At 42.4% G+C, this 17,261-nt stretch overlaps 1 protein-coding gene across 1 annotated transcript in view; it reads left to right on the top strand.

Annotated features, from left to right (window-relative positions):
- The window catches only part of LOC104016504 (neural-cadherin), a 59,609-nt gene that overhangs the window by 21,475 nt on the left and 20,873 nt on the right, over nt 1-17,261 (top strand). The window contains exons 6-17 of the mRNA XM_087734492.1: nt 1,734-1,983; nt 2,884-3,026; nt 3,464-3,636; nt 3,981-4,149; nt 5,386-5,556; nt 8,826-8,998; nt 9,104-9,271; nt 10,190-10,439; nt 13,118-13,245; nt 14,437-14,623; nt 14,783-14,926; nt 16,653-16,936. Coding sequence (XP_087590618.1) covers nt 1,734-1,983; nt 2,884-3,026; nt 3,464-3,636; nt 3,981-4,149; nt 5,386-5,556; nt 8,826-8,998; nt 9,104-9,271; nt 10,190-10,439; nt 13,118-13,245; nt 14,437-14,623; nt 14,783-14,926; nt 16,653-16,936 — 2,240 coding nt within the window. The remainder of the gene's footprint in view (nt 1-1,733; nt 1,984-2,883; nt 3,027-3,463; nt 3,637-3,980; nt 4,150-5,385; nt 5,557-8,825; nt 8,999-9,103; nt 9,272-10,189; nt 10,440-13,117; nt 13,246-14,436; nt 14,624-14,782; nt 14,927-16,652; nt 16,937-17,261) is intronic.

The following is a 17,261-nucleotide window of genomic DNA, read 5'->3' as shown; positions in this document are numbered from 1 at the left end:
TGATGCTACCCCTAGCTGAGTCAGTCTACTTAGTCATTATGGGCAGATTTATGCTCACTGCATGTGCTCTAAGATGTCTGGATGCAAACAAGCTATGATCTGAAAAGCACGGAGGGATGCTTTCAGCAGGGGTTAGTGTACTCCTTCGGCTGCACCACTGTGCCAGCAGAGCAAGGCTTAGAGTTGTAGCTGGCAACTTTGTGCTAACATACTAGGCTTTGAGCTGGAGTTAGCTTGCACCAAGCTTAGCCCATGGGTAGAGCTAGCACAGACCTGTTTGTAGTTGCTATATGATCCTCGAAATACCTTTGCAATGCAGTTTGCAGGATGGAATGAAATGGAAAGGGAATGGAATTCCCAGTTGCTATTGGGAAGTAAGTCACGTCTTTGTCATATACAGGCAAGCGCCATGCCTACTTGCCAGAAATATCTGGGGGAAAAAAAGTATGATCATTAAGCACATAAAATGTGTTTTTGTGAACGGTTACAATATCTTGGTAATGACTCTTCAGATTGAATCAGAACTTTTCAAATCAAATATGTTTTCACTTTCTGCATATCTTTCCAAAACCAATACTTGACCACTAAATTTAACAGTTTTAAGTCACTTTCATTTCAGTCTTTCTAGAGTTTTTGCTATATGGAGGTTTTCAGTACAGCAAGAGAGTGATAAACTCTAAAGCCCATGCTTTTGTAGTGTGTCACACACCCAAACGTTTATTCACAGTAGGATTTGGAGAGATGTTAAACAAAATGTTACAACCACCCTAAATGACCTTTTAAACCAAGATGAGTAACTTTCCATAGCAGAGGTAGTTGAGTTTTTTGCAACTAAGTAGCACAGCATTTCAGTGTGCTTTTTGAAATCTTTCTCTTCCCCTTTGAGGGGAATTAACCCCTTTGAGTTAATATTCTGGTAGTGATGGGTCCTTGCTCCTTCATCTTATTTTTGGATGACGCTGTAGCTGCCTGCCAGGGTGTCCACGCACTGCAATCACTCTTCTGCTTCCAAAAGGCTGTGTGATACCGCTATGGCTGCATCTGCACCCTCCTGGTAAAATAAGGAGTTTGTTTAACACCAGTGTGGGTATGAGTGCAAGCCTTATTGTTTGGGTAGAAAAGTGGCAGGGTAATTAAAGAGGTGGGCTCCTGCTCTTAAAAATCACTTTTGATACTACATTGTGAGCTCTAGCTCTTTGTTCTGCTGATTTGCTGCTTCTGAGCAGATGGGACACCCAACGTACTGAATAAACACTTGCTGGGGAGGAATGTTTAATCACTTTTTGTACCTTGAAGCACTAGGTAATTAAAAAGTACTTTAGCTATAACATAGCTGGGAGCTAATTAAATTTGAACAGCATCCCTGGAGAGAGTGAGGACACAGTTTATGACTGTTAATGTTCTACCAACATGCATATTGATTGTGTGGTAATTACCAGTGTTGACTGCTATTTGTACAAAGCATGTATTGGGATCACGGCTGTCTTGCAAACCTGCCTTGCTGTGATCACTCAGGCTGGGCTGGAGGAGGGGAAGAGTTGTTTTGCTTTTTTACTCCCAGCCTCCTGCTGAGTTCCCAGACTCTTACCACAAAAATAAGGCTTTTATGGATAAAACAGATTTAGGTGACATCTGTTCTCTAAAAAAAAGTATCTGAAGTTGACTTGGTAGGAAAAAGCATAACCAAACCTCTTCTGCAGTGTGACCATTCTGTTAAATGTGTTCTCTAATAGTGCTTGCAACAGACTGCGACTCTGGCTCCAACTCTGAGATCACTTACTTCATCCAGAGCACTGATTTTTCCATCACGCGTCACGGGGTCATCAATTCTAACCAGAGGCTGAACTTTGAGCGAGCAAACCATATGTATGAGTTTGTGGTGATAGCTGTCGATAAAGGACATCCCCCTCGGACAGGGACGGCGTCTGTGCGGATTCGAATGGCCAACGTGAATGATGAGGCTCCTGTCTTCTCCCAGCCCGTGTAAGCCAGCTTGAACACCTGCTTTGGTTTTCACAGATGCTATTCATATGTGTAATCTTAATAACACTCGGCTATATGGTAACTTCTTGTTTTGTGCAACTATAGTACCAGTGAAATCGAGGGGTAATTTGTATGAAGAAAGGCTTTACAAATTGGCCTTTCATTTCTAGATTGTATCAAAAAGATACACCAGTTGTGATACCAGCATATTGACTTTATATTTATAGAGAGAGAACAGAATGAGTAAAAGACCGAACTTTATATGGAATGATTTTGACTGTGTTGACTTCTAGGTCTCAAAGTGATTGTTCATGTATATATGACAGATAAAAAGGGTAGTTAGCAAACATTAAAACTTAATTTTGTCATCAGCAGATTGTATTATAAGCTAATTTCATGAAGCCCTGAATGAATATAATTTCTATTTTTTGCGCAAGTTTAAAGTATGGACATGTTTTAAATACAAAACGTACATACATTTATTTACAAAATGAAATACTGTTTTGTATTCATCTCTGTAGTATCTGATGCTTTACATTAGTATATAGGGACATAAGAAACACTGTATGGCAGTCCATACTAGTCCTTTTTCTCATCTTCAGGAGACAAGTGATCCTAGTTTGCAGTGCAGTGTAGTGTGGTGCATATTGATATCTTCCAAAAGATCCTTGGAAATTACATATACCAAAAATGCAGGGTTACAATCCTAAAATACATACCCTATGCCAAAGAAAGATGATCAAAGTCTCATCTTAAACTGATTAAGGATTCCATGATTGCATGCCCAAAGCTTAAAAAAAATTACATTCATAATGAATTTAAAATCCTTGGCTGATGGTTCACATGGTGATGGTAATTCTGATACTGAATGTGCTGCCATTGCTCCCTTATGTGCATCAGTTACAGAACTTTCCTTTCGGAAGATGCTGGTCCCAGCACCCTAGTGGCTACTGTTCGGGCAAAGGACCCTGATGGAGATGGGCTGCTATATCTAATTACAGGAGGCAATGAGGAGGGCAACTTTGAACTGGATAGTCAGAAAGGTAAGGAAAGAGGTTTTAGAACACGGTTATTTACTGTCTAATCTGTATTGACTCTGCTTTACGTATGTGTCAAAAATCATGAGAAAGCCCCATATTTATATAATATAATATATAATAATTTATATAATCTGCAATTATTATTATTTATAATTTATATAATCTGCAATTATTTATATAATTTATATAATCTGCAAATGGGGATGTTTGTATCAATGAGAATTAGCTCTTTGATATGATGGCCTTTCTCCAAATATCAACCAAAACTTGGGATCCTGGTGCAAGGACTGTGCAGTCTAAGATGACCGATTCCTATGCTTTACAACCAAAATACAAACTGAACCAACAATACAGTGGCAGAGAAATGTGATGCTCACTTGATTGTGTTTGTTCGTTTACACGGTAAAATAAAATGGCACTTTTTATGCTTCCAAATTTAGGTATCATTAAACTCCGCAGAAACCCACCGCCCAACCTGAAAGGGCCACAATACACACTGAACATCACTGCGGTAGATGACAATGCCTCCGGGGGACCCACCCCTCTCAGCAGTTTTGCTGAGGTTATTGTAGGAGTTAACGACATTAATAACAACAAGCCTGTCTTCAGAGAGGTAAGATGTCTTTCTGCAGATATTCTTTTCCCATCCATAATTGGGGTTATAGACTCCTCTTGGCTACTGGTGGTTGCCGGCGGGCTGAAGGGGCTATGTTTTCAGAGCAGAATGAATCTGTAAGTGAACATGCAGCCAGTTTTCTTCATACTTAAAGTGTAAAGTCTTCCTTCTCCTTTTTTGCTTCCTCTCCCTTAGAGCTTGATTTCTTTGTCAGTATAAATAATAGAAGTGATTTTCTTCTTAGTTCTTCTCAGATGTGCTGGAAAAAATATCGACACTGTGCAGCAAATTCATGTGGCTCTGTGTAATATACAGGGTTGGATGTTTGGGTGTGTTTTTAGTGCACTTACTACAGCGGCAGCACCTGGGTTCTGGAGAATCAGCCTCCAGGCACGTATGTGCTACAGGTAGAAGCCTACGATGCAGACCTCGGTGTCAACGGAGAGGTGAAGTATGGGCTCATGCACCGAGATGGAGCTTCTCTAGGCTTCAGCATTGACCCAGACACAGGTCAGTAGCTTTCAGGTTACTGAGATAAAATGAAAATGTATTGTAATGACAATGCCACTGTATGAGTGTGTCCATGTGGGCGCATGCTTTAACAGTGTAACTGGAGGGTTAGCTGTAACAGCTTATAGAATAAACACTGAAAAAAGTTCAGAGTGTATGGATAGCCGTGCACATAAGTTAAATTAAGGTTATAGTGATTTAAATGACAAATTAAGTAGGGAAACAAACCCCATTTCAATAAGAAGGTAAAAAGCTATTCTGTATGAGTTATCTTCCTGTTAGATCAAGTGTAGCTATAAAAATAGCGTGTGACTCTAACAGCTTGAGTTTGTTCTTCCCTTCAATGTGGCCACGGTTTATTTCTCATCTCATGCACAAATAGGAGGTCCAGTGCAGTGCATATAGAGTCAAAACCCTCGTACCAGAACAGGGCAGTGACAGACAGTCTTGATGCATTTCAGATGAAGAAGTTATAAAACTTGTTGATGTTTCTATAGTCAAAACAGTAAAATGGGGTATTTGCATGTCCAGGACTGTGCAGAAGACTGGAAGGGCCTACAACAGAGCAGCAGAATCCTGGTCCCTAGCATAGTAGAGACATAGGTCTGGAAGTGGCCTCAAGAAAGCCAGTTTAAAGTCTCACAACCAGGAGAAAAGAGCTGAGACAGGGAGAGACTTGATTAGTAGAGGGGAAAAACTGAAGATTTGGAGAAATTTGTTTGATTTATTAACTGAGCTACGTGATTCTACCCAATTTTAATCTGTTCAATGAGGCAGCCTCCAGCTCCTGTAGTAGACATGACTTTGGCCACATCACTTCTGCCTTCTGTGGCATGACTCTTCCTCGAAGTAATAATGAGCTGCCTTTGAAATATTCAGTTACTTGGACTATCACTGGAGTAAACCTAAGAGAGGCCTCTCGACGAGGAGAAGAAAGTCCTTCTGTGCTCCACGAGGAGTGAGATAACAAGGGACTTGGACTGAAGCTCCTTATCAGGGCAGCAGGAGAGAAAGCTGTTGACTGCTGGCAGCATGTGACATGTGGGGAAGGGAGAGACCGGGCAATTGGAGTTGGTCTTGTCCAAGGCACGTGTTGCAGGGTTGGTGCAGATTAAGTTTGACGGTTGCACTGCATGCGGTCAGAGCTTCCTCTTGTGCAGGAGATGTGCAGGTCCCTTTCTGCAAATTCAGTCCCGAGGCTGTGACACGCAGAACAGGAGGTGTCTCTGTTCCCAGGAGTCATCACAACCACGCAGAGTTTTGACCGGGAGAAGCAGAGGGAGTATACGCTGTCTGTTACTGCTACCGACCAGGCACAGGAACCGCTGATCGGCGTGTGTCAGATCACCGTCCTTATTGCTGACGTCAATGACAATGATCCCAAGTTTGAGAACAGCCGCTATCAGTGTGAGTGTTTCTTCACTACCTGTCCCAGTACTGCAACATGAACCTGGTTAGTAGTTCCTTATAGCAGTGGTCAGTTTTTTAGGTGACCAGTCTTCCTTTGCTGCCCACTAAGCCAGTTACTGCTTAACCCATCGTCACTGGAAATATGCAGAATTGATCAGTCCTCTTTATTCATTGTGATACTCTTGAAAACATTGACGGTCTTCACTCCTACAGATCAGGCAGATCCCTTCCCTTTACGGCTTTCCCCTGCCCAGTTTTTCTGTGCACTGAATTTTTGTTCTATGTCCCAAAACGAAACATGACATCCTAGCTGGGAATTCATCAACCCTGACTAGAAGAGCAATCGTCATCTGTGTCTCTTTAACACAGCACCTCTGTTCTAATAGGCTGGAGTGGTATTTATCTCTTGTCAAACAGCCCGAAATCCTTGGCTTCTAGCCTGCATTTGGCTGGGAGCCCCGATGCTTCCTGTAACTGTGCTACTGAGGTAGCTTTTCCCGTTTGCCCTGGTGCGATTCCCTTTTTCATCCCCACATGACGTGCTTTTCACCAGTCTTTCATTTAATTTAACTTGATGCTTCTCCAGTAGAATCCTGCACTTCAGTACACTTGGACCCTCTACATTTGATGTCACCCACAAATGACGAGCATACTCCCTAGTTGCTGGACTAGAACAGGCCCTTCCTTGCATAATTGCCTCAAAATGGCAAAAGATGGTTGATGATGCATGTGATAACAAGTCCATTTTGGACATGTTTTGCCAGTTCTATGGAAATGTCATGTAGGGCAAAGCAGTGACCAGTGCCTTATTAAAATGAAAATGGCTCATAAGTAAGTCGTCTTTAGCATCACAGAGGCCAGCATTTTAGCAGGAGTCAAAAAGAGATTGGATGCTTGCACAGCAGGATTTTAACAAGGAGGAGAAGAGACCTGCTAGGAAATAGTCTAAATATACATCCACACTTCAGAGTTATCTTATAGTGACTAACTCCAAGTGCCAAATTGGTTAAGATGTGCAGATTGGGAATAGCTGTTTCTACATTCCTACCAGTGGTTTCTGCAAACGTGGCCAAAGCAGTGCTGAGAAATCAGGTGGGAGTGATCTCACCGGAGAGAAATATTTTCAGACAGAGCAGAGAAGTCCTTGAGGTAAAGGTCATGTTTGCGCAAAGATGAACCTTTCTACTCTACCTTCAAACATGTCCTTCAGGTGAAACTGCCCGGGATTATTTTTTTCAAAAGTAGTGAAGCTGAGCGGTTGCATTTGGTAAAGAAGTGACTTCGGCACTTCTGAGGAACTGGCAGATTTTTTTCTTTTTTCATGAACACAGGGTTCCAACAAAGGTCCTGAAGCAAAGGCAGCCCTTTGGGATAGGGAAACTGCAGATAATGAGGTCATTTTATGCATAGCACTTTCCCAGCATCTATACATAAGTAATCAATGCTCGTACGTCACAGAATTAAAAATAGCTTCTTCTCTAACAAGATCAAATGCCATTAGTCATAGGTTTCTATTCTTCCTGGAAACTGCTGGTTCTTTATTCCTCTGCACTAGAATGTTGGTCAAATCCCTGATTTAAGCCATGCATCTTATCATCTGCCTGCAAAACAGACATCAAAGAAATGCTTAACTCCATGCAGTAGGGATGGTATAGTAAGCGTTAGACTTATGCCAGCAGCAAGCAGAAGTACATGAAATGAGAGAGTACGGCCCTTCCAGGTTATTTTGTATTTTTTCTTACAATGTGATTTAACAGGATTTGACTATAAAAGCATAAATTTAAACACAAAAAAAGGATATTTTACAGTGTTTCTTAGCAATAAATTCCATTCTCATTAATCTATTTTAGTGCCAGTAAATCTCTTTTGAGAGTACCTTTGGCTGTTACTGACATACCAGGGACATGAATCCTAGGCCAATTACATGTCCTGGGGGATGATGGAAGCTAATTAAAGCTCAAATTGTTGTTCATGGAGCAAGTGGTTGTGGTGGTTTGAGGTTTTGCTGCCACAGAGTGTAGATATTGAGGGAGAGAACCAAAACAGAAAACACAACCACTCTACTTTATAAATAGTATGCAATTCTGATTGTCCCACCTTGAAAATGCTAAAGGAGACATACAAGGGAAATCAACAATATGAAACGGTTTCTGAACAAGAAGTGATTAAATAGACTGACTGGGTTGTCTAAACCTAACTGTGACAGCCTTCCCACTGCCAGGGCCATTTCAATACACTGAGCTGATGGAGCCTCAGTGCATGGAAATGGCTCAAAAACATAATCGGGCAAGCACCCGTGGCTACTTGGAGGAGGAATTGGGACTGGATGGCTAAAGATGGAGGGAAGAGCAGGACCAAAGCCAGATCAGAGCAATCTAAAGACTGGGGTGTGGAAGAGAGTCAGCTGGCAGGGATGCAATAGCTTCATATAAAATTGTGCCTCGCAGAGAGAAGGGGAGTAGGAAATGACTGCTCGCAATTTCCCATCATTTTGTTGGTGTCCCAGCCAGGAATCAGGCTTTAGGAAGACAAAGTGAATTACTCTTCTGTGCAACTGGTACTTCAACTGTGTGACTCTTTGCCACCAGATTTTTAGATGATCATTATAAAAGCGGGCTCAAACAAGGATTGGTCTGTCTAGGACTACGGGCATGAAGACACAACCTCTGTCTCAGGTGAATTGCTGGGAACAGGGAGTGAGACCTAAGGAAAGCGGCATGTATAAAATGATCATTGCCCTTGCCCTGGGCAGCTTCTCCAAAACACTGGGGTGTTGGGGGCATCTTCATTATGACCCGAGTTCTTCATGCTTTGCGATTACCTACTGCCTCCCACTGGCGATGCTGCTGCCGCCACTCACATTCAGGGTTAATTCAGTTCACACAGAATTCCTTTTGATGCCAGCCTGCTTTTATCAGCAGCTGAGCCCAGCAGCCTGGGCTGTGATCTGAAGCAGCGGGCGTGCGGGTGGCTGTGGGGTTTGCCAGCACCACCGTGGAGAGGCACAAGCACTGGCAGCGGCGTAGTCAGTAAACCTGCTTCACCAGCAGCTCGCTTAACAACCCAGCATGTCAGGGGAAAGGGAAAGGGAAGGTAAAAGAGGACTACAGACACTCTGTTAGTGACGATACTTTATAAACTGCCTCATTACAGCAACATGTAATCTCCCATGAAGGGGACTATGAGGTTTTACAGGAGTATTTCAATTACGCGCAGCCTGGTAAACCAGAGCAAGACCTGCTGACGATACCTTTGTCTTTTCAAAGACTTCCTCAGTGAAGACACGCCAGTGGGGATGAGTTTCCTCCGTGTTGCAGCTCATGACAGCGACCAAGGTGTGAATGCTGCTGTCACATACTCAATGTTAGAGCATCAACTGGAATACTTCCAGATCAACCCCAGCACGGGCTGGGTATATGTGAACCGCCTGCTATCCCAGGTAAAGCAGCCTACGACCCCTCCAATCCACTGTAGAGGGTTAATTGCAATCTCTTGATTTGTACAAAATTGTTTGCAAATATCCTCAATCTTCTTCATTTCATAGACAAGGCGCATTAGTTGCTATATCGTAGCGACAGATGGAGGGAACAGAAGCAGCACTGTGGAGCTGACGGTAACTGTCACTAATGCACTCAGCCAGCCGCCCCAGTGGGAGCAGAGCAGATACTGGGTAACCATCCCCGAAAACACCACTCGTGACACCAAGATAGTGGTATGTTAAAAGTGCAATTACTTCCCTCTCTCTTTTTTTCATTTCAACTTCTTCCTCTGTTGTGCTCTGTCTCCATGTCAAAGTACGTGGATGCCCACTCTGCAACCTTACTGCATTGTGCTGTTTCCTTATCAGCCTTCGCAGCTGTGTACCCTGCTCGTGTTTGTCAGGAGTACCTGTTGCAGCATAGGCTGTCATTTCAGCTGGCAGCAGTTTTCCCAGTGACTTCTTACACCAGCGGCCATCAGGGTGTGCTCCTGCAGAAGCAAGACCTGTGCCCTGCCTGTGTGGGAAATCCTGGAGTGCTCCCACCAAGGGCCAGCTCCTCACTCCTCCATCCTCAGCAGGCTGTGCTGCCTGCCTGCATCTGTCCTATAGCTTTTCTCAGTTTAGCACTACATCATGGCACGGCTGTAGTTTGCTTTGGGCTCTTCTAACCCAAACCAATTCCTTTTTAACCTGTACAGACTTATTCTTTAAGGATAGTCTCTTCTGTAAATTGCCAGATAATTCCTGCCTTCCTCCTCCTGCATGTAATATCCAAGCACTTGCAAAAAATTTAGGTTTTGTCTGTATCTTGCCTGGTAAGATGTACCACTCAGTGGAGAAACGGTCTCTTTCTGGATTGCTTTTGTTTTGGGAGGAGGAGAGAGGAGGGATTTGCTTTAGCCGATGATGCAGTTCTTGCTTGGCACATTTACAGGCAGGTAAATGATTGAAGGCCTGCATCAAACCTAAATGTTGTAAAATGAGACTCAGCTCTGTAAACTGTTTCTCTTTTGTCTGTTATCCAAGTCATACAGGGACGTATGTTCTTGGAGAACATATGTGCATGTATGTTCTTGCCATCAAGCTGAACATTTAACACTTGCAACCCCATGCTTCATGAATATATGTGGTGGCTCTTTTCTTCTTCAGACCATCAAAGCCACATCCCCTCTTGGTGATCCCAGGGTTACGTATAATCTGGAGGAGGGTCAAGTTCCAGAGACTAACATGCCAGTTCGTTTCTATCTGAAGCCAAACAGAGCTGATGGATCTGCTTCTCTTCTAGTCGCTGAACCACTTGACTTTGAGACAACTAAGTTTTTCACCCTGACAATCCGGGCGCAAAATGTAGCAATGACCCCTTTAGCTTCCTTTACCACTGTTTGTGTGAACGTAACAGGTAAGCTTTGCTGCTGTTAGAACAGCTCAATATTCTTGTTATTTTTAGTGTAACTCCATGAATTAAGGTAACATCTGCGAAATGCCAAGCCACCTAAGAGTGCTTTGTACGTTTCTATACTGTAGAAGGAAGTTGTGCAGTCATTATAAAGGTCTGTTTGAGACAATTTCTAAGTGGAACTATAAAATGTGAAAATGTGATAATGCAAAAATGGGCCATGTGAATGTTTATGCAACAATAGTGCCTGCTTTTATAAGTGTAATTGCAAAGATTTTCTTTTGATAGGAGGAAAAATCTCGTAAATGTCCCCAAGCCATTGAAAGGAGACGAGTATTACTAGAAATGTTCTGTGCTATAGAAAGAGAAACAGCTCAGATATCAGATACCCAAACAGTTTAGGGATTGTTGTTACATTCAGAGTTTTCTGTTTAACATTGAGGTTAAAACTGTAGAAATGAAAATGCAAGGGTCCTGACAATAGGTACAGCTTTCAAAGATTTGATCCAACCCTCTTTATAGTGGGATCTTTTTGTAAGGCCCTACTATAGATCCACATGAAACCATAAATCTGATTTTAATCCCTGCTTTTGGAAGCATTAGTGGAGTTACTTTTGATATGTGGTCATTTAGATGAAAATATGAATAAGTGAAGTCTCCAGCCAAAACATTTGTCTCGCTCACCACCATGGAAATGAGACACGTAAGTGGTAATTTGAATGGGAATTCAGCTTCCCTGCTTCACTTTATCACAGCATTATCCTGTCTTCCACAGTCCACCAATGCAAAAAACCTCAGAGTTTGTGGAGACTGCTTCAAGTCAGGGTCTGAGCCTCATTGTAGGTTATGGACCCTGTCCCAAAAGATTTTCCCTATAGTGCAGTTATTGGTATCAGAATTTGGCAGAAACTTCGATTTGCTCACAAACAAAAATCCTTTTTCAATAACTTAGTATTTCGTATGAAAAAAAAGGTTTACACACACATGTATGCATTAGTGGGAGAAAAAAGTAAATTAAACACCTTTAAGACAGAAATAACCACCAGGAAGTTTCATATGCAGAATTGTCCTTATTTATGCACAAGCATACAGAAAAAGAAGTCTTTCATAGCATCTTATTTTCCTTTCCTTACTCAGTGAATTTGCTGAAACTTACCTCTAACAAGACATATTCTTTTCTATAAGATATTAAAAAAAAAACCTGTTAGAAAACAAGTTTTCACAGACAATTATGCATATAAGACAGAAATAAAATTGGGATTTACAGGAGCCCACACTGACAACTTAAAAAAAAAAGTAATTTAAGGCATTGGTCCTAATGTCTTAAATAGTTGTCCAAATAGTTGTGTGTCGGAATCAATGGAGTCATGTGGCAGTAGTAAAACTAAATGTGTGCTTAAGGGTTTGCAGAATGAGATATTAAGAATTTTGTCTGCTCTCCATAAAGACGGATGGATCCAAGGAACTGTCATTACAGCTCCTCTGTTTCGGCAGTGTGCCGCAACACAGGAAAATGACTTTCTTAAAATGTGGCTGTTAAACTGTGATAAGTGCAAAAAGATGTAGGGGACTATGCAGCATTTCTGAGTTCAGCCGTCTTACGGATGAAGAGGAGCGCTGGACTGATTTGTCATGTGTTGAGCAGGAGGATGTAATTCCAGAGCAGTTTAAATGGATCCGAGTCAGTGCTGCCATAGTTCTCCAGCCTGTCCTACACAGCAGTTTTAGGGAGAACATGTGTTGGAAACTGGCCCTTCAAAACACTGGACATACTTTTTCCAGTTTGGGTCTCTGCAGCGGTCAGGCAAGGAAGACAAGCAAGACCAGCACTGATATAAGCTCAATGTGGCTTTGCCTTGTGCCTAATCTGACCCAACTGCAGACGGCCGCCACCAGGGCAGCCCTTCCTTTCCTTCACCTGCACAATCCCACCACATCCCTTGCGTTGGATCTGGTGGTTACACAGCTGCAGATCATGTCAGATCACAGCTAGCCCTTCTCTCTCCAGAAAGTCAGTCTCTCTCAGAGCAACAAAATGAGCACTGTCGACATGGGGCCACGTGATCCGGCTTGTGGAAAGGGGGATCCCATGGCTTAGAGCAGGATGACAAGAGTGGGAAGATCAGCATGCTTCCTTTGGACATTGGCCAGTAGTTAGATGAGGGGAGGCTAATGTGCAACTGCATCCTAAATAATCATTAAGTCCTACAGCCTAACATAACTCTGGCTATACTGCCCTGCAAAGGCCAGGAAAAACTGTTTTACACACATTCTTTGTCAACTCTATAGACTCCGCAATTTTAATTTCCATTGTATGTTAATCAGCCCTTAATAAAATGCTGAAATTAACTACTGCTGTAGATAACTAGCTCTTTACAGACTGTGGATGAAAGGCCCCCTGGTCCTGACATTCACAGACTTACTATAAGAAGAGTGCTGGTCAAATCATTAGCTAGTATCTTAGCTGAGATTAGGCCACTGTCTCCCAGAAACTGCTCAATGTCTATAAAATGCCTCCTGACAGCTGCCATGAAAATGGGAAGACCCAAAGCACGATTGCTTCTTACTATGAACAGTGTGAGTTCTTTCTCCAGACAGAATTATGACTGTGGAAAAAAACAGAGTAAAAAAAAAGTCTTCAAACATTTTCTCACTGTCGTCCCCATCACCTCCTTTTGCAGATGTCAATGATAATGTTCCATTCTTTGTGTCTTCTAACTACGAGGTGTCTGTGCCAGAAGGAGCTGATATTGGCAAATCTGTGGTTCAGGTGTTAGCTACGGACTTGGATTCTGGCCTACATGGAGAGGTTTGACCTTACATCCCATTCTTTTCCTCCTAATAGGCAAGTTTTAGTATTGTAACTAGTGAGAGTGTGCAGACAACAGATGACAGTGTAATGAGCCGCAAACACTTCTTACAGCACTTGTCAAGCATTTGTTTGGCATATGCCTGATGTGCATAATATGGGATGCAGGCAGAGAAGATGCTGTTCATGATCTTGGGATCCTGCATCATAACAGCTCATCCTGATCCAGCAACTTGTGACAAAGCACTGCTGTGTGATTCTCAGGGTTGCTCCCATGACAAGACAAGGGGAGGTGGCTGCAGAACATGTTTCCAAACTGTTCCCTCTCCAGCTTATTATTTAATTGATCATCAGTGATTATGGTCAGTTAAACATGGCCATTTAAATATGGTCAATTAAATAACATTCCATTTCACCATCATTGGTCAAATGGTTGGTCAAACCATTATTTGACCATCATTGTCATAATGACCCAACCCTAGGAATAAGCAGTGTTATGAAGGAAACTGCTCATTTTCTGTGCATTTTCCTGAGCCTTTTCCAAAAATCCTACTAGCTCTTCTGGGAGGGAACTCTGACTAGTAGAGATCTGCTGTTCTGTAACTGTCATTTTGCAACTTCTGAAGAGCAACCTGTGCGGTAGAACTGCTTGGCGGTGCTCTGAGCATGACTTGGGGGTGCGGGTGGAAATGTTTTGTTTCAGAGGAGGAAGCCAAACCTTTGTTAAAGGGAAAAATGTGGATAACTTTCATCAGTGGAGGTTTTCATTTGTTCAGTCCCCTTGAACGGGACCCAAACTCTCAGTCCCATTCTTTTTGAGATCAGAAGCACAGTGGGTTGGCCAGAAGCTGGGGAGACACCAGGGAAGATGACATTCCATGCATTCTCTGTCCTTCTGTTATTCGTGATCTTTCTTAACTGCTCCTACTGCCCACTGTTGGCGGTTAGATACTGGGCTTGATGGGCCTTGATATCGCTGGTACAGATGTTCTTCTGTATGAGAATTCTGGTTTTTTATATCAAAATGGGCAAAAGACTTTTAGAAAAATTATGTCCAGATGAACTGTCTTTCCTCAGTGTTGCTACTTTGCAGACAGACCCAGTAGGTTACTGGGGAAGGGGCAAGTCCCAGCACCTGGAGATACAAATGAAAGTGGAAAATGCAACCTCTCTTAACTATTCCCTTTTTAGGTTCACTACTTAATACTGAAAGATGCTAGTGAGGATTACCAATTCTTCACCATTGAGCCTAAGACAGGAATTATTTCCACCCATGCATCTTTTGACAGAGAGAAAAGAGCCTCTTACTTGATTGAAGTTCAGTCTCAGGACTCTTCAGAATCTGCTAGACCTGGTGTTCATGGGCAGCCCAACACAGGTAAAAATACTAAGGAATTATGTATTGGGTAAAAGATATTAGAGATTGGGTTCCTTAACTTTTCTAGTCTTGGGGGGTATGTGAGCTGTTTGGAATATGACAAGGTATTCCACCTCTGCCATTTCTAGTCTGCATGTTCCTCTTGCATCTCTTTCTTAGACACAGCCTACGTAAGGATTTTTGTCAGTGATGTGAATGACAACGCTCCGGCATTTCCTCGGTCCGTGTATGAGGTCAGCATAGATGAGGACAGGGATGTTGGAAGTGCTGTTGTGACAGCAACAGCAGTTGATGAAGATGAGGGTGAGTGGACCCTGCATGTCTTTCTAAGTCCTCTTAGTATTACTGTGTGTTGTGTGTAGGGCTACTTCCTTCATGGGCAAACAAATCTCTGCATTCAGGAGATGATTAAGCATTTCAAGCATTTGTAAAAGTGAGGCAAGAAGTTCTGGGCACACGGGAGCATTTTCTTTTATTAGGTGCTCAGGTTCGCAGTGCAAAGGTTAAGCTAGCTGTCAATCTCTTTGGGGCAGAATGAAGTCACCTGGAGTCACAACCCTGCTGTAACTTCACAAGAGGTAACATAAAAACTCACTGACTCCTGAGCATGTGCTTGCTTTGTGCTGACTCCTCTGCTTTCCAGATCTCCCTGGGAGTCAGTTTTACTTATTTACTTATTTACTTTTACTATTGCAAGAAAACCAAACCTGTGTGCTTTTTGGTGAGTTAGTGGGTTGAATATGCTTGTGGAAGCATTTGACAAACCGTGGAAAATGTGGGATGACATGGCCAGAAATGAAGGCAGGGAGAAGTCAGGAACAAGGCAGGAAAAAAGGGAAAACCAGACCTTCTTTTTGGGCTCACATCATCTCTGATGGTATGAAACTGCCCCTACAGTGTGGTGAGACCAGATGGGCTGACCCAGTCCAACAGCATGCATCACCAGTCGGTTCCTGTCTTTGCTTCTGCTTCAGCTTTTTTGCTCCTTTTATGAGTTGGTCCAGCTCAACTTGCTGGAGAAAAACAAACCCGTTGAGAAAAAGAAGGCAAGCTGGTGTGTTGGTGACAGAGCCCAAATGAGCACCAGAGGAACCTGTTGCTGGGAGCAGGTGGGAGTTGACCAATCCTTTTGGTGGCAGTGCTGTAATACCCGTGCCTCTTAGTGCCCATGATGGAGAAGTGAAGAAGCCATTTAAAACCAGCTGCTGCACTTGAGAGAATTTGGCAAAAGCGACTAGCAAGTGATGCTCAAACTCATGCTGCAAAGGCAGCCAGGCTCTTCCAATCACTAATGTTGAGAACAGCCTTTTCACTTTCTTGCCATCCATGTTGCTCTAGTCTTCTCATCCACAGTTGACTCACAACTTAAAATGCTGAATGTTCTTCCTACTCCTAGCAGCTTACCTATTTAATTCGGGAAATGACTTTCTATCCTGGAATGCAATGTCATGTATTGTTTTCCTTTTCAAATAAGTAAATATGAAGCACCAAATAATTTTATTTTTTTGTTCCTAAATGTTTTGCAGCAATCAAACAACTGCTGTTGTACAGGTGCAATGTTCTTCTGAGATGAATTCTTGCTCAAAATAGAGGACTTCTATTATATTTTAGCACCATCCAGTGGTTTAAAAAAAAGTTAAGGAATATTGGCATTTGAAATGGGAGGCTTAGAAAACATTGAGCAGAAATAGTTTCTAGTATTTTAATAATATGTTACTTTTTATTATTGGCAAATGAATGCACAATAAATTAGAGGCACACAATTCCTTCATTATCAATAAACAGGTACATGTCTGTGACTGCAAATTATGTTTATAAATGCAGACCTAACCCGTATCTACCATACACAAACCCTTCAAATTACATACATGGATCATTCTGTTTGTGGCTGCATCTATGTTTTATCTCCCACACACGTGCTGTAACAGTCTGGGCAAATAAGGTTTCTCTTGAATACATGTCCACTGTGTATAGCTGGATTGAGCATTCAGAGAGTGGACAGGCAGTGGTTGTTTACTTTCTCTTGTAGGTGCAAATGCCAAACTAAGGTACCAGATCACATCAGGAAATGCGAAAGGAGTATTTGATGTGGAACCTGAGGTTGGAACCGTCTTCATTGCCCAGCCTCTGGATTATGAACAAGAACAACGTTACGAGCTACGGCTTGTAGCTTCTGATGGCAAATGGGAAAACCACACTCTTATCATCATCAATGTTGTCAATAAGAATGACGAAGCACCAGTCTTCACTCAGAACGAATATCAGGGCAGTGTCTTGGAGGAGCTCACAGACCTGCCTGTACTTGTCCTAAAGGTAAAGCAGTTCGCACAAAGCAGGGCAAAACCCGGCTTTTTGTTCAGCTCAATCCCATCCATTCACAGAAATCCAAAAAGATAGTTTCTTTAGGGTGGCTGAGCCCTCGTATTAGAATTTAGCTAGCAACTTTCTGTAAAGAGGAGAATAAAGAAAGCCTGGTTGAATTTATGTGGTGGACTTTCTCCCTTGACCAGCATAAATAACAGTTGGACTCAGTGATCTTAAGGGTCTTTGCCAACCTAAGTGATTCTATGATTGTAAATGTTGAAAAATGTGATGGCTTTCCTTTACAAAGCAGAGTTAGCATATTTTGAGTAACTGT

Source organism: Nipponia nippon, unplaced genomic scaffold (assembly GCF_047370975.1).
Source record: "Nipponia nippon isolate SJK-2023a ecotype South Korea unplaced genomic scaffold, ASM4737097v1 scaffold_1, whole genome shotgun sequence".
NCBI lineage: Eukaryota > Metazoa > Chordata > Aves > Pelecaniformes > Threskiornithidae > Nipponia > Nipponia nippon.
This window is presented reverse-complemented; position numbering and strand designations above follow the sequence as displayed.